Consider the following 21,178-nt stretch of genomic DNA (forward strand, 5'->3'; position numbering starts at 1 on the left):
TGTACGATTTTTTTTGCTAATGACATTTTTAAAAATCCGCCAACCACTACGGACATTGTTTCCAACTTTGTTTCGCGCATATTTGATGAAGAAATCGTTTTAAATGCTCACCGTATTAAACAGGCAAATTCACTAGACTACTACAGAAATCCCATTGAAATCTGCTGCGTTCCCTTGACAACAGGAAGTAAACAACGTGGGATGGCACTTGCGTACCGCTCTCTTGAGATACTTCCATCATACCATATCATTGGCAATCATTTGTTCTATAATGTACTTCCATTGAAACGCATTGATTTTGACTTGACTTGATTTCCTCATTTCTGAGGTGATATGAAGTAATATCTAATATTCCCTTTGCATAGGCTTTTGGTATTCAATATAGAAGCAAAATGCAGCAATTATTTTGAAGCTGACTGTACCTATTGTTCAGATTTAGTTTTCTAGAAATATATGCAAATTATGGCATATTTAGGTAAAACTGGTCTCTAAATCTAAACATCACATTTCAGAAAACTTGCAATACAAAAAATCTTTGCCTTGTGAGTAAACAACTGTGAAAGTTTCAATTTGATATCTATAGTTTAAAATGTTACCCATTTCACCAGTAGTAAATCCCAATGGCAAAATGCATTGGAAATTGCTACCTTTGACCTTGAAAAAAATGTTCCACTAAATATAAATGGGTAGATTTTTTTATATGTTAATTAGATATACCTAGGGATCACAAAAAACTTGGAATGATTACTATTGCAATTAGTTATATGGGTCAAACGCTAGATTGACTGGCCTACTAGTCAGCCGCAGCTCATCGCAAACGAGCCTATGCTCTGCCATTGAACAGATGACGCATGCTGTTCTCAAATAGCATTGGGTGTAGGCCCTATTTGTTCCGCCTCTGTGCGAAACTGAAACTAAGGTGTTCAATTGCCTCAGTGGTAACCAAGAAGTAAGGGAGTAAAAAATTCAGCCTAGACTAACTCTTTATGGGTTAGATAGTCTACACCTAAAGAAGAAAAAGAAAAATGAAGCTGGCTGTGCTTATACTACTAGGCGTGTGTTGCTTCCACCAAACATCTGGAGGTTAGTTTGTTCTTTATGTCTCGTCTGTATAGCCTAAGGCAAAGTCTAGTTATCAAGATTAATCATAAAGGGATTTGCCAAAGGAACTAACGTACAGTAGTTTTTTTTTAAATCCAGTTTATTGAAACAATTAAGCTGATGGCAGAACCTATCTGGGCACATTTTCTGGTGATAGATAGGCTACATAGAAATTGATGCAGTGATATTAGGCTGTAGTAGAAATACAAAATGGCACGTAGGCTAGTCCTCGGCGTGTGGAAAGATTATTCTCTGAATAAGCAATACGAGAAGATGTGGTTTTTAATGTATAGGCCTACTAGCATTGTATTGTCATTGTGTGATGCCAATGGAAAACTTTCGGACACGGGATAAACAATTAGACTTACGGACTCCATATTCAGGAAATTAGGCTCTCTTCGTCTCGCTTTATCAATGGTATGGCTAACATTACGTGCTTGTTTGTTTGGTTAAGTTGGCCATGCCGAGGGGTATTTCACAAAAGCAGAATTAAGACATCCAAGTTGAGGGATAAAGCCAGGTTTGACATAGCGTTGTCATTCTTGCTAAACTCGTTTCACTAACGCCAATCCAGGATGAATAGGAGCGTCTATGACAAGCCAGGTGTAAGTTATTCGGGATGTGTGCGCGTTCTCGTTTCTCCCCCAAATAACTTACGGTTGGAATGAAAAAGACGTGAAAAATAGCGTGAACATCCGCGAATAAGTGAACATCCGCTTTTGATATAGACTAACAACGAGGTAAAGTTTTACTTTTTTGGAAGGGGAATCATGATTATTTCTGTTACATAGCGTGAGTAGTAGGCTAGGTAGGTGTGGCAGACCAACTGAATGCAAATGTACGTATGTACCCACGTGTGAGAGCAGGGGGGTATTTCACAAAACCATAGGTTATCCTGGATGAACATAGCCTTGACTTGGTTTCACAGAAGAGATCACATATAAGTTACCATGGGAATTTATACTTGGAAGCTAGCCTGCTCCCGACCAGGCTAACAGCCAAGCTAAGTTAATTCTAATGGTAATTGCATGATCTGATTGGTTCAGCTAGATGTCATTCAAATCAGACCTCCATGCGATTTTTTCAAAGAGCTGTATTCCATTTATATATTATTTGCTACTTGCATTTACTCGCAAAACACAGCAGAATGTCTGCCTAATACCATATGGATGTTATTTAAATTATGGTGGCCTTATAATTAATAACATACTCCTTGTTTGCTTATTTTTTGATGGACGTTTGATGAATAGCCTAGTAGTTTATTGGAAGTGGAGGGGACATTTTTCAAAGGTGTTTTCAACTAATTCGACAAATTAAGATATATAGTCATACTGTGTGCATCTTTGCGGTGGCAAAGCGCTTTCTTAATGACGTTGCGTGCCGAGACAAGGAAGCTCTCGCACGTGGGTGCATACGTACATTTGCATTCACTTGGTCTGCCACACCTACTCCCGCTATGTAACCAGTGTTGCCAACTATTTCAAATGGAAAGTAGCTAAAGCCAGCTCCAAAAGTCGCCAAATGTCGCTAGATGACGTCAAACGCTAATTTGCATATCAATTACGTCATTACGTCGTGCCCCCCCCCCCCCCCCCCCCCCAAAAAAAAAAAAAAAAAAAAACGTTGAGGGCCCTTTAATAATGTATGCCTGTTTGCTTTTCTCATAGGCTATACTCATACAGTAGACATTAGGCAACTTTAGAGCCCATTTCAAATATATTTTGTTTAATATGTTAATTGATAGGCTACACTTTACACTTCTGTAGGCTATAGGCTACTTTGCTATCTTGTCACATCAGAATGAAATTAAGCTACGTGGCTGAAAAGCAGTAATTTCCTACCTATTCCCTGCATCTGCTTTTCACTGATTGAAGCCTGATAACCTTCTGAGATTCACATAATGTTATAAAGTTATGGTTCCCGCTTCACTTATGGATACAATGTTTAATTGTGGCTCTATCACACGGTCAGCCTATCACTGAAAACAGATGTTGCGTGATCACTGTTTTATTTACTTTCATTTTGCGTCATATAGGCTATCACGCCAGTGAAGGCGCAATAATTAAATAAAATGGCAGGGGTTGGCCAGGATTAGCTGATAGATCTGTAGTCTAATGCTTGCTTGTAGTTCTTGGAAGGTATACTTTTGTCCGAGCTCAACTACTGCCTGCCGTTTGAGCGTCCAGAATCCAGACCGCTGTCTTGCATTTGTTGCCACTGAGCAGAGCAGCCACATACTCGTTTAAAGCACACGGCTGCGTGTAGAACGTCAGTCGTACCGAACGTGGTGGTGCACACAGCTGGGTATGGAGCGGGAGGGAGAGGCGGCCGGGGTCGGGAGAGGGAGGGAGGACGAGAGCTCAGAGCTACGTGAAGTGCAGTGACGACTCAGACAAGGAAGGGGAAAAGTCGCCAGACACACGAAAAAGTCGCCAGATTTGTTGTCAGTCGCTAGATAAGATTTTCAGTCGCCAGAGACGGCCAAAAGTCGCTAAATCTAGCGACAAAGTCGCTAAGTTGGCAACACTGTATGTAACAGAAATAATCATGATTCCCATCCAAAAAACTACAACTTTACCTCGTTGTTAGTCTATATCAAAAGCGGTTGTTCACTTTGTGTGCAAGACGCTATTTTTCGCGTCTTTTTTATTCCAACCGTGAGTTATTTGGAGGAGAAACGAGAACGCGCACACATACCGAATAACTTACACCTGGCTTGACCTAGCCGCCTCAACTCATCTGCGCTCAGCATTAGTGAAACGTGTTTTGCATGTTTACTTTGACCAGGCTTGGTCAACCGCGTGTGTCGTCACTTATCTTGGATCTACTTACTCTGGTTTTGTGAAATAGGCCCCTGATCCTTAGGTGCACTCGATATGTTAAGTCCTTAGACAACCCAGCTAACAATTTCTGGTTAGGAGAACGTTTTTAGAACGTTTTTTTCCTGGTTAGGAAAACGTTGCCTGAAAGTTGCGAAAGTTGCCACAAGGTTCCCCAGGAAAGTTTTCTTGACGAAAATACAACGTTTTTTTCTGGTTGTTTATTTTGGTTAGCAGAACGTTCTCCTACCCTTTAGGGAACTTTACTATATTTGGTTGCATTAATGTTCCCCTAACCTCCCAGCAACAAAGTGTAAAGGGGGAAAAAATATGTAGAATTATCGTGACATCGAGGCATGGCTCCGCCGTACACTTGCCGTCTGCGGCGACAGCCTATATGCAACCTGGGAGAGCGACCGTCTCTGATGACTAAGGCAATGACATTGGCTACCACACACATGTAAATTCACTCACCATTAGCTGCTTGCTGAACTGCGACGAATACGGCTTGTTACCATGAGTTTGTTTCAGCTAAGTATTTAAATGCGGTTAGGTCTAATACTTTCTTGTCTACGGTGTCTTTTCCTATAAGAAACGATTAGTCAGATCAAAACATAAGCAGAGCAGGCGCTAGCCTAACACACTGTTTCAACATTCAAAACAGGCTTTTTTTTATTGCATCGTATGCCATTAAAAGTCCTCGGTTCAGAATTATGATGGATTTTGGTTTATTTTGTTTTAAATTGGGACTGGGAATTGTGGGATAGGTTGAGTGAACAGCACAGTAACATCCTAGGCTATAACTTGGACTACGTGTTAATATAAAACAATTCTCCCCCGGGAACATTGTGCTGTTTAAGATGCAGTCTCAACGTTTGAGAAAGAATTCATTGGAGTCCTCATCATCATATTTTCATAACAAATAAAGCTTTAAAAACATGAATGCATTTCAGGTGCCACTCTAATCGATTATGGATTAATCCAAAACTATTCGTCAGATTAGTTAGCATGAAATCGTTGTGTGCCTGCCTGGGACTATGGCTAGCTAGCTCTTCCACCCGGTTTACCCTGTACAGTGTTTTTTAAAAGCCTGTTGGAACAAGTGCATGGAGAACGATGTGAAGAATGTGATTGATACCATACAGCCAGCCTACGTGAGTAACTTTATCTCTGTGTTATCCAAATGTCTTAAAGTTAGCGAGGTTGAGTCTGCTAAAACACCAACACCCCAGAACTCACGGACCCGAGATGGAAGTTTCTCAGCTTCTTCTCGCGCTGGCCCCTTTAGCTGACGGGCTGGCTCTGGTCGGCCGAATATCAATCCAACAGAGGGGGGAAGAATAGAATAGGGCTATATGTCGATTTTGCAACAAATTATTCCGACTTTGCAGTGTGGCTGCTGGCCGTGTTCAATTGGAAACTCATAGAAACTCTGGGGCGATTTTCATCAATCAACCCCACGCACATAACCAGAGAATACCGATATGGTTATACAAATAAGATACCTAAAAACAACTAAGTAGCAACGTTGTGTGAAAAGAGAAATGCAACCAGAATATAAAGTTTTTTTCTTTAGTTGTAATAACGTTCGGGAAACTTTGATAACCTGGAGCTAACGTTCTCTCCAGTGTATTAGATAGGGGTGCAACGGATCGAAAAAGTCACGGTTCGGATCGTTCCTCGGATCAAGAGTCACGGATCGGATCATTTTTCGGATCAGCAAAAAAAAAAAAAAAAAAACAAGACAAATAAACATAGTTTTATCTTTGACGGGATGTTGTAACGTGGCTCAAGCACTTTCAGCATGTGTTTAAAGTAGGCTAGTGTTGTCACGATACCAAAATTATTGTTTCGATACCGATACCAAGTCAAGAATGAGTTTTTTGATGCTTTTTCACAATTTTAGTTGATTTGGTGTTTAATCACCTTATATTGAATATTGTGTGCTCATTCACACCAGTGGCCATCCAAGATTCTGCTTGACCCTCCACACACAATCTGCATAATTACTAGTAGCTACAAATGTTTAGTCATTTGTGTACTGATTTAGCTATCTTTAATGTGGTGTGTAGGAGTGGGGCCGGACCATTGGTCCGACATCCCATTAGTCCGACATCCCATTCGTCCGAAAATGAACCATTCAATAGAGATACCATTAGTCCGACATCTCATTACTCCGAAAAAAAGAGAACCATTGGTCCGACGTCCCATTAGTCCGACCATACACAGTAGAGATGCATGGATACTGAAAGATGCAAAATTCGCGGAAAAGAGGAGACATCTTTTTTTGCAGCATTGTGTGTCTAACAACAGGTGGAAATGTGCTAGCCTGTTGTAACAATCAACCGTTTACCTTCGGCTGTGTTAATTAAACGCAGAAGGGCTTTTTTTAATGACTAAATATGAATGGCAATAAACAGATAATTCTGAGAATGAAGTAGGCTACAACGTAGACTACACATCTGAGTGCGTCTCTTGATTATAACAATGAAACAATGTCGCTTTCTTCGGTTTAACAGTAAAGGAAGACACACACCAAACAATAACCCAGGTCGTGCACAGCGGCGCTTTATATTCACACACAATTAAATGTCCCAAACAATCCCAAGCGTTGCAATTCCCCCTTTCATTCAGTCCCGAAAATAAACCTAAAAGTCCAAACTAAACGAAAGATGTCCTGTATTTTGCCAGGACCGCGCACAAGAGTCAATAATCCAATCCAGGAAAACTAAAGGGCCGCTGCCGACAAAACGTCCCGCAGCAATCAAAAAAATATAATGCTCAGAAAAAAGGGAAAACGCGATTGCTGTCTCTCTGCTAGACCAAGCAATATGAAAACACAGCAAAGCAATCGATCTCACCAAATCTGGTGAATGCACCAGCAGTAACCGAATTCGGCTTTTTCTCTTCGTGCGCCCTCTGTTTGGTAATGCAACGGTCCAAACTGCGCACAGCGTTTAACTAATGTGAAAGTACGTTTCCTCGGTATTGTTGTTAGTTTCAAACTCGAAGGAAAACATTTACAAACACTCGTTGCCGCAGCACTGAGTAGGCTAGGCCTACTGGCGCCACAGATTCAAAATCTCACACGCACTTGCTACCCTCTTCAGACCGCCCCCATCATAGCGCATTCGGGTAAGGTGCGCGGGTGCGCGTGCATATAAAAAAAATACATAGAAATAAGTAGGCTACATATACATACAATGATATTACATGAGAACAGAGTTATTATATGCAATTAAACAATGTAATATTTAAGAAATGGCACCTAAACCAATGTGGCAGTGTGTTGTGCGACATTTTGGGAAGCCAGGACTATGCACAAATTAAAACGAGTTTCTGGGGTGAAACTTTGAATTTAGTCAGACCTGTGTGATAGAAGAATATGGCAAGGCTCTATTTCTAGCTCATATCGAGAAGAACGCACGATGGAAATAACTGTGACTAACTGTGGATAACTTGTAGCCTAGAACATAAAGGTAAGAGTTCATTGTCCTATACGTTTAGCTATGTTGGAATGTAGGCTAATTTGTGGTTTTGTATACGACTGAAACACGTTTGCTTCGATGTTCGTTTGCAAAAATATAAAACACATCTCATGCTAGATGAAGTTCATCGCGGGATGTGAGCCTGGGTCACCTGCATGACAGTCACGCACCCATCCACTAGCCTATGTCCCTGCTATTGAAATCATACTACAAATAGCGTCACATCACTCTAACTGTAAACAGTGGTAGACGGAGTTTTTAGGAAATAGACCAAAGTCTGGATTTGTTTATGTATTGTATGGTCGGACTAATGAGATGTCGGACCAATGGGCTTCTTTTTTTCGGACCAATGGGATGTCGGACTAATGGGATCTCTGGTCAATGGTTCATTTTCGGACTAATGAGATGTCGGACTTATGGGATGTCGGACCAATGATACGGAACCGTAGGAGTGCGCATAGGAGGTGTGTGTAATTGAGTCCCTGTCGCTTTAAGAAATACGTGAGGGTAATTAGGCTTCAGTCTCTCACGGTTTTATTCTTGAGAAAATGAGTTGGATATAGTGCATGATGACAAGGATATGTCATTAGATAAAATACATGTTAATAAAACTAACAAGTCGAAGAAAATCTTTCTGGGATCATAAAAGAGATGAGTGTCTTGCAATGCTCCTTTATGATTTTAGTGAGCACAAGCTATCTCCAGATGTACAAGTTAGCCGAGGTTGCGTAGCTTATTGCTGACATTTAACCCAACAGTAGGCTAAGCCTAAATTACCTAAATATCATAGCATAGGTAGGTGCGCAACAAACTTGAGAAGTGTGCACAAACGAACTTGATATTAGGCTACTACTGTGTTGATGCTATGCAGCCACATCAGCACTTAAACTAACAGCCATGTATTGCTGGTTATGGCATGACCGCTAATAACGTGTGTGAGAGCAGAAAAGACGCGCAGGCAGGCTAGGGGAGCAGAGCAGGGAGGGACTAGAAGCATGCCTTGTGGACACGCATGTTACTTCAAAAGAACACACGGACATTATTATTAATAATAATTATACATCAATCCGCGGATCATGTGTGTGCCGAACCGAAGATACTGATCCGAACGGATCACGGATCAATGATGATCCGTTGCACCCCTAGTATTAGAAGGTTACTGATAAACTAACCACAGGAGAACCAGCGGCTAACGTTATTTGCTTGCTGGGATTCAACCAGAATATAAAGTTTTTTTTCTTTAGTTGTAAAAACGTTAGGGGAACGTTATTTGTTTTGACAACCTGGAGATAACGTTCTCTAAACGTTATTAGTAGGTTGCTGAAAAACGAACCATAGGGGAACCAAAAGCTAACGTTAGTGAAAGTTAGCAGAACGTTAATTGTTTGCTGGGAAGTCGGCTGCAAACGCATGCAGTCGAATGCAAACAGAAACGTAATTTGACTCATGTGCAGTGCATGCTGGTTAGACGTGTTGTTCGACTTGAAGAAAAGTTGTGAACATGTCACAAAAATGCGACCATGTCACGCCACTCAAAACTCGCGGGATGAAGACATATGGAGACGCCTGCAGTCAAATTCTGCATTTGCCTTTTCGTGTATGCAACCGGCTGCATCCATGACGTCAGTTCAAGAACTTGATAGGTCCGTTTGGAACAGGTTTGGAAGGAATCTCCCCATGACGATTATGATAGGGGTCTCGTTCTGCCTGCTTACCAAAGATTCTATAGCGGAGCAAAATGGATGCAGTTAACATTGTAGGATCAGCACAGCCAGCGTCTGGGATGACACCTGAGCTTGTCAAAAGTGATCCATCTTGTTCTGTTGCAGAATCTTTGCCCCTTACGTTAGAATGTACTGAAATGAACAGATATGGAAGGGATACCTTCTTATTTGTGATTTCTGGAACAGCGTAGGCTAGCCTACTGAAAAGGTTTTGATATTCTGCTATTTTATGCTGTTGGTTACATATACACGGAAAACACTTGATATTTAATTAATGTGCTACAATGCAGGCCTGTTAACTGTATGACAACAGTGTTTTATTTAAACTACTTCATATCAATTGATTTCGTCAGTCATCATGCTCATTTTAATGAGTAAGAATGAAAGTTAAATACTGTATTTAATGCACACAAATTCCGCGATATCTCCCGCGAGGTCTCATGCGAATCACGTCTGTCAAATTTGCAAAATCGTGTTCGGGACCATCTGCCTCTAAATCTTTCGCCCCTCCCGGTGACACTCAAGCTCTCGTTGACGTATGCAGCCAGCCGAAGTCAGCCGTTTCCGAACTCGAATGCACCTCTTGTCTCGGCACGCAACGTCATTAAGAAAGTGCTTGCCACCGCAAAGATGCACAAAGTACGCTTGAGAAGAATATCCTTAGGCTGGGATTATACTTGCCGTTAGACCAGCGTTTCTCAAACTGTGGGGCGCGCCCCACTAGTGGGGCGCAGAGACATGCCAGGTGGGGCGCGAGCTGACGTGAAAAACCGGAGATTTCCTTTTAATCTGTAGCCTGTGCCTTTCTTTATTGATAATTACGAGAATGCACCTCCATCTCACAAAACAAACACAAACAATGTAATCTAGACTCTTGTAGGCCTATCATTGACCAGATGAGAATGTCTGTCCTGGAACCATAGTCCGAAAAAAATGATTGATGTCGGATTTAATTGCAGCGGGAAAAAAAACCCTGTTTATGTTCGAGACGAGCGCAGTAAAATTGAAGGATATCTTGGCTATCTGTCCGACGACACAATTGCTGTTCTGCGATCTCGAAGAACAACTGCTTGACAAACGCAAACACTCATGTTTTGCCTTGCAAGTGGACAAGGCCACCACAAAGGTGGTTTAGTTATTGCTTATGTCCGCTTTGTTAACTTGACAGCGGGCGAAGATATTCTATTCTGCGAGTATGCCAAAAGTAGGGCCACTGCAGATGAACTATTCAACATTGATCTCAACAATTAGTCTACCTGGCAGAACAGGACATCAAATGGGAAAACTGTGAGGGACTTTGCTCGGTTGGCGCACAGACGATAGCAGGTAAAAGAAATGCTATCGTCGTGATAAAGAGGGTAGTGCCTGATGCGCCACAGACGGACTGTTTCATTCAGGGAAGCGCTCGCGTCAAGGCTTGACCTGAATAAGATTTTGAACGAGGTTGTGAGAGTGTTGAACTTCATTTATAACACAGTGGTAGCATATAGTTGGCCCTGTATTATTGGAAATCAGCTTTTTTTGAAGCAAGGATTGACACCTTGTCAATGACAAAAAATTGACGTTATTGGTCATTGATTTAGATTTTTATTTTCTCTATTTTTGAACTGATATTTATCTTTAGTAGCCTAACTGTTATTTGTTAGGCCTACTGATGTATATTTAGCAAGTGACGTTATAAATATGACAATTTTGAGCTTGACCTATACTTTCTATAGAGCGATGATGGACAGGTGGGGCTCGAGAAAGTCCCCTTGATCAAAGTGGAGAATGAAAGAAAAAGTTTGAGAACCACTGCGTTAGACCAAGAGTAGGCTAAGCGTATGCGCCCGTGTGCGACCTGCTGTGTCCTGTGTACAGACTCGCTGCAGCATTACGCACCCAACTGGAGGTCTTCACTAGGGGGAGACTATATAATAGTAATTCAGCTGTGGAAGTTGGCCATGTGCCATTGTTTACTCTCATGATTGCCCCCGTCGTTGATGTCGAGAATGCATCTTTCTTGCAGTCACTTTTTTGGCAATGATCGCCCCCTACTTTTTTGTCAGTATTGCATCTCGCGGATGCGTCATGTTCGCTTGCGACGACGTACACGACCGACGCACCAAACGACCGCAAAATAGACCTCTGAAGTTCGCCTACAATAAAGCCACCATTTTTGCCCAAATAAGGAGATCTGGTATCTTGAGATTTTTTCTATGGGAAAATAACATGGGGATTTTCAATTATCGCACCTGTTAAACTCTCGCGGGGATGATGACATTGGAAATGCAGACGATTTTCACTACACAGTTTTGTCCACTGCCGTCTAGTGGATACTGTGATCTTCAGTGGGTGAAGACGGCACACTTTGATCTTTGCTACCCCAGAGCTAACTTACCATGCAACTTGCCATAGGCAGTTAGCTTCAATTAACTCCCGGATCTCCTTATATGGGGAAAGATGGCAGCTTTGGCTCCTTTTTGTTGGCGAACTTCAGAGGTCTATACGCGAGGCAGCCATGATGCGAACACGAATGCGTTGTCTGCGGCAAGTCTAAACCTGCCTTAATTGTTCCAAATATAATATTTGTGAAGAGAGAAATTATGTTTGTAGATGAGGCACCATGAGACGGCCTGACGATGAAAGGAGGACATTTTGACAGGAATTTTATCAATATCATAGTTACATAAGAAGTTTAAGCCACCCAGATTTGAAAGAATATGGAACGGTATGATATGGAAGCATATGTGTTTCAAAATTCAAATGAGAATGCATTCTGCAATATGCAAAAGACATTACATTATGCAATTGCTAATTCATTATGCAATTGCTAATTCATTATGCAATTTAATATTACAATTTGCAATACTTTCTTTCAAAGTGCATTTTAATATACAAAGTGACAATGCAATCATGAAATCAATTTGATTTATTTTGGTTAAAAATGTGAATAAACATGGATTGAATTGCATTCCATTTTGCCATGGTACTTTAGTCTCAAAATTCAAATGGCAATTAATTTTGCATTTCAATTTTCAATATTCAGTTTCATAATTTAATTGTCAATTACTTTTGCAATTTAATGTTCAAAATTCAATGTAGAATTGAATTATTTATTTATTTATTTATTTTGAAAATGTTTTTTAAAAAATATTGAAAACATTTTGAATATTTTTTGGCAAAAAGTTTTGCCCGGTTTGCAGAAATAGCGCCCCTGTTATTGCATAGCACTTTGTTACGCTCTTTGTGTCTTAAAATTCAAATGGCAATGGCAAACGCGATTCCAAAACACATTGCAATCTGTCAGTCTCCCATCACCCATGGCGGGAACTACGTCACGTCCGTGTTTATCTCGCGTTTATCTCGTGTTTGTCTTCTCTTTAAGGCGGGTCTTGGGCAGGGCGGCTGACGGTCTCCAGGTAGATTAGAGAACGCAAAAGAGAAATTGGCGCTGACAGTAGTAAATTTGTAGCCTGGATGCCACTGGCACTGCTCCGTTCAGCTGCTACTATGTGAGATACAGATCTGTTCGGACCATGGAGGTATTATAAGAACTGGAGAAAGTGAACAAGTCCCGCCCCCATTCATTTCAATAGGAATGCTAGGCTAGTGAAAATTGCCAAAATTGAACGATTTTTTCAGGCTTCAACATGGCGTTTCAAGGGGCTTGTTTCCGGTGCCGTTTTACTTAGCCAATTAAGTGCCAGGTTACTGATTGATGTGGTGCAGAAGGAGAGCTCGTGCCCACACCAGAGAATGTCTAATAGGGGGAGAACGACCAATCGCTAAATACTTCCGCTTGGTACTGCAACTAGAGGGCGATCGCGAGCAAGTGGAGAATGAATGGAGTTTCTCCTAAAATCCACTTTTCTCTGGATATAATTTTTTGTGTAGAAATCGGAATATTGTATGCGAAAGGGGGGTCAAAGAAAATACACACAAAGAAAATAAGTCCCTTAATTGTTCTAAAAAGCCTTTCAAAGGTGTCAATGACGTCATTCATTAGCAGGATGCTAGTGTGTTATGGGCAACGACCAAGCCTGTGAGAAGCCAAAGGGCCATAAGTAATTGTTCATTCAACTTTCGACCTATAACCCATATTGAGCTTGCAGAAACTAAAATCCAATCTTCGATTTTTTAATGACAATCAGGTGAAACAGACCAATTTAGCCGTCTAGCCCCATAGACCCCCATTGTTTGATCACTTGCTTGTGATCGCCCCTAGTGGAACTGCAACAGGAACTGCAGGTACAATGGAGTTAATAGCGAGTGGACCGGCACTCCATAAATGGGCTCTGCCCACACTAAGCTTGTGCATGAGCTGAGAGTGGAACAGCCACCAATCAGCATGAGGAAAACGGCACCGGACATGATGTATTTCTGGAAAATGGCGACGAGGAAGTGCCTTGCTAATCGGTGAAGCTAATGAGTCAAATCCTGACCCCCTGGTGATTTCACACTAATGCTTGAATTGTGAAGTGTTTTGCAAGAGTGTGAAAAATTAGTGAATACAATGAAAAATAATGTATGCATTTGCAAGAGATCACTTAAGCTGTGCTTTTGAGGTGATGATGACAATGTGCATCCCCGTTTCATTAAGCAGGAAAAAGCAATTGAGGAGAACTGTAAATAGGCTTGAATAGGTCCTAATTGTGTTTATTATTTCAATGTTACCAAGGGGACAGACATGAGGAGTTATTTTATTCATGTGTATATCTATGTGACCCTGCAAAGTGAAACCAGTCGCTTTGGTAAAATTTACAAAATTAAGTTATTGTGCTCACATGAACGGCCATAAACTAAGCTTTCCAACAATATGTATATTGATGGTATTACACAAACTATCGCTAAGATAACCGCATCCAAAGTTGACCTGGTTCTTCCATCACAATATGCCACGAGGAGAAATCACCTTTTTAAGCGGCGTGGGCAATGGGAATGACTGCTAATGAATCTTCACCGGGTTTAGGAGTCGAAACGTATGTTTTTCTGTGAAATGAGTTCACGATATGAAACTGTAGACAGTATACTGTCAAATTATGCTACAAACGTGAAATTCAACATTTTAACCCGGAAGTTTGTTTATTGTGGATTTCCTAAAAATATCATTGAGCAAAGGCTGGCTGGTGAAGTGTTCTGATACCATTTTTCTTGTTTCTTCTTTAGCAATCCATTCCTTGAAATACTTCCTCACAGCTTCCCATGAAGTATCCAACTTTCCGGAGTTTGTAACTGTTGGGAAGGTGGATGAGGTTCAGTTTTATCGATATGACAGTATCCGTAAGCGAGGAGCAGGACTGGACTGGATTAGTAAAGACCCTCAGTACTGGGAACATGAGACTGCAACATCCCGGGACACAGAAGAGAGCTTCAAAAACAATGTCGCCGTAGCGATGAGTCGATTTAACCAAACTGGTGGTAAGTAATGAATAACTTAAAGTCTAAGTCCGGCAAAAAAAAAAAAAAAAAAATTCTGAAGAAGTATTTTTCATTGATCATGCAGTACAGAGCTAGCATGGGCAAGAGCTACAGCCCAAAATAGCAAAATACCTGGTTGGGTCAAAAATAAGGAAACTAGATGTTAGCATTAACACCATATTACATTACCACAGCAGACTACTGGGGCAGCCAATATCACACCTATTACTGACACACAGAGAGGAAGATAAGATAACATAAGCCACGCCTTGGGCAAGCAAAATAACAAAATAAAACAAATAGGCAAGAGCTACAAATTCATTAAATTCACAGGAGGCAAAGCAGATGAAGCGGCTGCAGAGTTCACGGAACTCAGGGATCTGAGTCAGTCTGTCACTTTATAGAAAATGGTATTGCTGCTAATGAATGACTAGCCACTTAGAAGCTAAATGGAGGGCGAAAGCAGAGAATGTCTAATAAGGGGAGAAGGACCACTAGCGAAATACTTCCGCATGGTACTGCAACTAGAGGGCGATCGCGAGCAAGTGATGAATTAATGGGTAGCAATGGAGCTGAACCCCCCAGTACCACATTTCTCGTTATACAATTTTTTCTCCTGAAATTGCATTAATGCATGCGATGCAGGATAACTTGACTTGACAATCAGCTGAACAATACAATTTTCAATATGTGTTGTTATTCCTAAAAACCCTTTCAAAGTTTTCATGTCACGTGACACAAGCGAACCACTTTACGGCCATACACCTAAAAGAAGGTTCAGCTTCACGACGGTCGTAATCGGTCGCGATTGTCGCGAGCATCCATGAGCTAAATGCTAGCATGTTACAGGGAAAACGGCCCATCCTATGAAAAGCAGAAAGGACATGAGTGACTTTTTATTTCATTTCCAGTGGAAAACCTATACTCAGGTAGCTACTACGACAATGTACATTAGGAAATGAAGTTGTCAACTGTGAAAAAAACGAGTTCTAGCCGCTTAGCCCCATAGACCACAATTCATGTATCACTTGCTCGGCAACGCCCCTAGCGGAATTTCAACAGATTGCATGAACAATCCGGTACAATGGAGTTAATAGGAAGTGGACCGGCTCTCCCTAAAGGGGCTCTGGCGAAAGGGAGAAGAGCTACGGTGGCAGCAGGGGGACAAACTTGATACAGCAGAGTCTGCCGGTTATTTGCATAGTTTTGTTTGATATTTTGTCATTCTAGAAAGGTAGCGGGAGGAATATTGTGGTCGTTGGCGCGCAAAACGGTGTAATTTACATCCAGGGAAAAGCTAGGATCAGTCAAATGGAAAACAATAAAGGAATAAATGAATATTACAAATAAAAAAACCATCGGAAATTTTGTACTACTATTTGAAGATGATTACACATTTTGAAAATAAAATACAGACATTTCCGCTTTTATTCTTTTAAAGGAACCGTATGTAGGACTTTGGCCAAAACGAGTACTGCAATTACTTTCAAAATACTGTAGAGCGGTGAATCGCCTCCCCCTCCCCTCTGAGTCACGGTTGCCAGCTAGCTGCAGCAGGAACGTATGGCTGCTAGCTTTCAATGGCAAGTGCTGTTTTCCTCAGCATAATGACAGAGAAATGAACTCACTCTGATAATATGCATTGCTAACGTTAGCAATGACTACTAGCTGCTTTTATTTCCCAAACAATTCCTTAGCCTACCTTTTCAATTCAATGACCCACCTCCTCCATATGGCCAACATAACGTTACTTTGCACGAACTTGCATAATTTGTTCAACTGCCATGAATAGGCTATTTAAAATGTCCATTTACAGTAGCCTACAAGTAAGTTAGCCAAACTGATGAATCTTTACCTGTCCAGGAGCAAATTAACAACACTGACGTCTGTCTTCAAATTCTTCTCCGTTTTCAGCCGTCTCAATCTCCTAAATCCTTGTTTTATTTAGACGTATTTCGGATTCATAACAAGGTCTTTTAGGTTCCATAACGGTAGACATTTTTTATCCAACACGTTTGTAGCTGCAGCAGTCTATGGTGGTAACTAGCATAGCTGGCAACCCGGATGGCGAAATAGTGATTCGTAGATACAGATGGTACGGGTTGAGAATGCTCCTTTCTTTCCCGCACATCGGGACTCCCGAAGCATCGGGAAAACTGCAACCGCAAGGGGGCAACATAGACCGCCCTAATAATATGAAGGTTCGGCTCATGGAAAAACCCGAGGACACCGCGCTGGTGACAAGCGGAGAAAAGAGACATGACGCTCGGCATGTTAGATTGCAGTTGCAGAGTTTTCTAATGTTTACAGCCTACCTCACAGCTCTCTCACTCGACGTAGCCTATAACTCAGTCAGTCCAGCAGAGATGCCAGAGCAACGTTTTGGTCAATGGAGAGGGAGAGAAATGCTCCGCATATCCGTCTCATTTAATCATTAAAATGAAAGTGATGACTGGCAAAATTAATCAAACAACGTTTCAATAAACCATTGTTGAAATGAATGAAAATGGTTTTAGAAACCTATAGGCCTATCAGAAGGAAATAGCCTTCAAATCAACCTGAAATAGGCTACTCGAAAGGCAACCTTAGATTAATTCATGAATTCATTAGGCTACGGTTACAAGACCACATTTCCGTGAATAGGCTATTATTGTCAATGTCAAGGCGAAGACGAAAGAGATGGACAAGATGGACATTTTGGCTACATTTACATGCTAGGAATACTTAGAAATGTGTATAGGCTATTTTAAAACGGAGGCATGTTCATTTTAACCGGCGACGCTGGGTAGCCTACATGTACCCAGCACTTGTTATCACAGATTTTGTCCCCACCACTTTTGACGACTGAAAATAAAATGTATTTAACAGAAATCTCTTTAATACATGCCTATGATTGTCACTTTACTTATAACCGTAGGCTACATGCATGGAGAAGATCGCGCATTTTGTAACATTGTAACAATGGATGGTCAGATATGCGATAGGGCAGTGAGGGTGATTCATTGTAACCATCGACTAGGAGGCCTAGCTCCGCAATATAAGTTTCTAGCAACGTATGTATCGTATGCATGTTCATGTTGATTCAGAGATAGGCATAGACTACCATAGGCTGCTGGGCGTCAAGCTATATGACAGCATTTTATCATGTGGTGAATTAATAACTAACGTCAGTTTAACATATCAGAACTTTTGATCGGCGTTTCAAGTCCATGGCGTGAATAAAGCGTGGCGGTGTTAACAATCGAGCTGTGGCGCAACTGGTTGGAGCATAAGCAAGGTACGTCAGCGACCGGGGTTCGAAACCCACTCGAAGAATCTCTCCGGAACTCATCAAGAGAAAAACTGTCGTTTTATTAAAAAAAGAAAGATTTTCTGTTTTGCGATTTTTTTTTCTGTTTGCGATGTCTGCTGAAAAGAAAAGTTAATAGCCTATGTGAATTCGTGGTTCAGCGCACACTCACGCACATTTTTACATTGACATAGTGTCGGGCTGTCTGTCGAGAGAGAAGAGGGAGAGGCAGTCGTCCTCAGTGCCACATATAGGTAGGCTATAATGTAGTGAACTGGTTAGACGAGTGTGGGGGAGGGGGCATGATCGCACAAGACAATTGCTCTTCAATGGATCTCACATACGGCTGTCGATTTTTAAATGTAGCCTAGGCCTACTACACCACTTGCGAAATCGGACGTGGCACATAGCCTAATTATTAGACTACTGGATTTAATATAGCAAATCCATGGACTTTGTTCATCCTATATATACAATAAGTATAAAATCCGACAATCCAAAACGATAACGAGATCTCCCAGAAACGAAAAACAAGTTTGTTGAGTAGCCTAGTCCTTCCAACAATCTCAGCTTTTGCGTTTGATAGATAAAAGGCATCCTGTCCTGCTGCATTCCAATGAGAAAAAAAACATCCAAGGTATAGGGTCACGGTAATGCTGAATGCATGAATCTCTCTTTCTCTCTCTCTCTCTCTCTCTCTCTCTCTCTCTCTCTCTCTCTCTCTCTCTCTCTCTCTCTCTCTCTCTCTCTCTCTCTCTCTCTCTCTCTCTCTCTCTCTCTATATATATATATATATATATATATATATATATATATACATATATATACATATAGACCTGGCTTAACAAAGTTTTGTGCGTTATAACTACATGATGTGCAAAAATCATAATCATAATCATAACTCAAATTCTTTTAAGATTCACTATGTAGTTTGAATGTAAAAGTCGTTCAGATTAATACAACGCACATGTCCACCAAATTTTGTTCATTTTCATGTATGTATGTGTCAACCACAACAGAAAACACACTAGGTGGCGCTATACTGTCCCTGAGCCACACCCTAGGCCAGAATTCTGTCTCTGAGTAGCCTTACCAATTCCACATGTAGCAGCCAAATTACAAGAGTTTTAGAGCATGCCAAGTTGGTTACATGGAGCGTAAGAGGATTCCACTATAATAATAATAATAATAATAATAATAATAATAAATATAGCTTCAAGCGGCGATGGTGGGCCCGAGCACCTGCGGTGCGGACCGGTTATATTTCGGAATCTAACAAAGCAACATGTACGTGTTGGTGGATATGTGCATGAGCAACACACATGCCCACCAGATTTGTTTAATTTTCGTGAATGTATGTGTCAACCACAACAGACAACACACTAGGTGGCGCTATAGAGTCCCTAAGCCACACCCTAGGCCAGAGCTCTGTCTCTGACTAGCAGTAGCAATAACACACAAGTCCACCAAATTTGGTTCATTTTCGTGAATGTATGTGTCAACCACAACAGACAATGCGCTGCTAGGTGGCGCTATAGAGTCCCGAAGCTACACCTTAGGCCAGAGTTCTGTCTCTGACTAGCAGTAGCCAAAACACACTAGTCCACCAAATTTGGTTCATTTTCGTGAATGTCTGTGTCAACCACAACAGACAACGCGCTGCTAGGTGGCACTATAGAGTCCCGAAGCCACACCTTAGGCCAGAGCTCTGTCTCTGAGTAGCGGTAGCAATTCCACATGTAGCTGCCAAATTACATCCAAATTATAACCTTTTTTCTGCCTATAACATCAACTTCCTGTTTCTTTAAAGGAATATGCCACCCCAAAATGAAATTAAGCCAGTCTCGGTCACCCCCAGAGTTAGAGCAGTGAAAAAAACCCGGTTAAAATCCGTCCGGGCATTGTCCTGCTTTGGGAGCAGCGTTTTTAGCTTTAGCTTAGCACAGTTGCAGTAAATGAAGGGTGTCAGTTAGCACGTCTTCCAAAAAAGTGACCAAAAACCAAGTACCAAAAGCCTATGCAAAGGGAATATTAGCTATCACTTCATATCACCTCAGAAATGAGGAAATCAAGTCAAGTCAAAATCAATGCGTTTCAATGGAAGTACATTATAGAACAAATGATTGTCAATGATATGGTATGATGGAAGTATCTCAATGCATGCCAAGTCACATAACTAAGATATTGACCTTTAGACAACATATCAAGTGAGTTGGCATGCACTAAGATACTTCCATCATACCATATCATTGACAATCATTTGTTCTATAATGTACTTCCATTGAAAAAATATTTGCCTTAATGTGAGTAAACAACTGTGAAAGTTTCAATTTGATATCTATAGTTTCAAATTTTACCCATTTCACCAGTAGTAAATCGCAATGGCAAAATGCATTGGAAATTGCTACCTTTGACCTTGAAAAAAAGTATGTTCCACTAAATATAAATGGGTAGATTTTTTATATGTTAATTAGATATACCTAGGGATCACAAAAAACTTGGAATGATTACATTGCAATTAGTTATGGGTCAAACGCTAGATTGACTGGCCTACATAACGTGTCGTGAACAATGATTTCTTTGGCTAATTATCACGTATTTGCCCACGTCTTTTACACTTATAAGACATTGAATTAAAAATTGCACTAAATTTGTGTGATTCTAATCGTTTAGCAGCATGAACCCCGCATGGCTCGCTCTCGCTTCCGCTTCCTTTGGTTGCGTGTCACAAGACAGTAATCAGCTGGAGCGAATTAATGACAAATTTCGCCACTAGACATGTGCAATCGATCAAAATGTTATTGTTGGCACATCAAGATTTGGACAGGTGTTCAGGAATTACATAAACTAAGGTTTATTATTGATGAAATGAAGCATACAGCTAAATTAGTCCGATGGGCTTAGGCCCACCTTGACATTCAACCGTAAAAAAATGTTTCGAGAGAAAAGCTTCTTTGGTCATATGAGAAACCCGGAAAGCATTCCAGCATTTTGCTGGGCGTAAATAGACACGCTGTTTCCCTACACACTGAAAGTAAATGGACGCTTAAGAGCGTGGCATTGTACACCAAAAGCATGAAATGCGTCAAATAACACGCCAAATGACTTAAGAAACCGGCATGACATTCTACGCCTTTTGGTGAGATCAGGCTGAATAAACAGTCCGTTGTTCCCCGGCGGCACCCCTCTACTGCTGGACAGTCAGAAGACAACAGAGAACACAGCAGCCACCAGTAACCAAACATACAAACACTTTACACAAAAGTTTGTGCACCAACTTTGTATAAATAAAATGCATAGTAAATAGTAAAGAACCAAGGTTCACCGGAGCAACTCAGATGTGAAGTTTAGATATTT

General features: G+C 41.1%; 1 protein-coding gene across 2 annotated transcripts in view; it reads left to right on the forward strand.

The window, feature by feature from the left end:
• Positions 1-927: 927 nt before the first annotated feature.
• The window catches only part of LOC134065621 (BOLA class I histocompatibility antigen, alpha chain BL3-7-like), a 36,766-nt gene continuing 16,515 nt past the window's right edge, over positions 928-21,178 (forward strand). For both annotated transcript variants that reach the window (XM_062520578.1, XM_062520579.1), the window contains exons 1-2: positions 928-1,083; positions 14,281-14,532. In XM_062520578.1, the coding sequence (XP_062376562.1) occupies positions 1,026-1,083; positions 14,281-14,532 (310 nt within the window). In that variant the 5' untranslated portion in view covers positions 928-1,025. The remainder of the gene's footprint in view (positions 1,084-14,280; positions 14,533-21,178) is intronic.

The sequence above is a fragment of the Sardina pilchardus genome, chromosome 19, assembly GCF_963854185.1.
Source record: "Sardina pilchardus chromosome 19, fSarPil1.1, whole genome shotgun sequence".
In the NCBI taxonomy this organism is placed as follows: Eukaryota; Metazoa; Chordata; class Actinopteri; order Clupeiformes; family Clupeidae; genus Sardina; species Sardina pilchardus.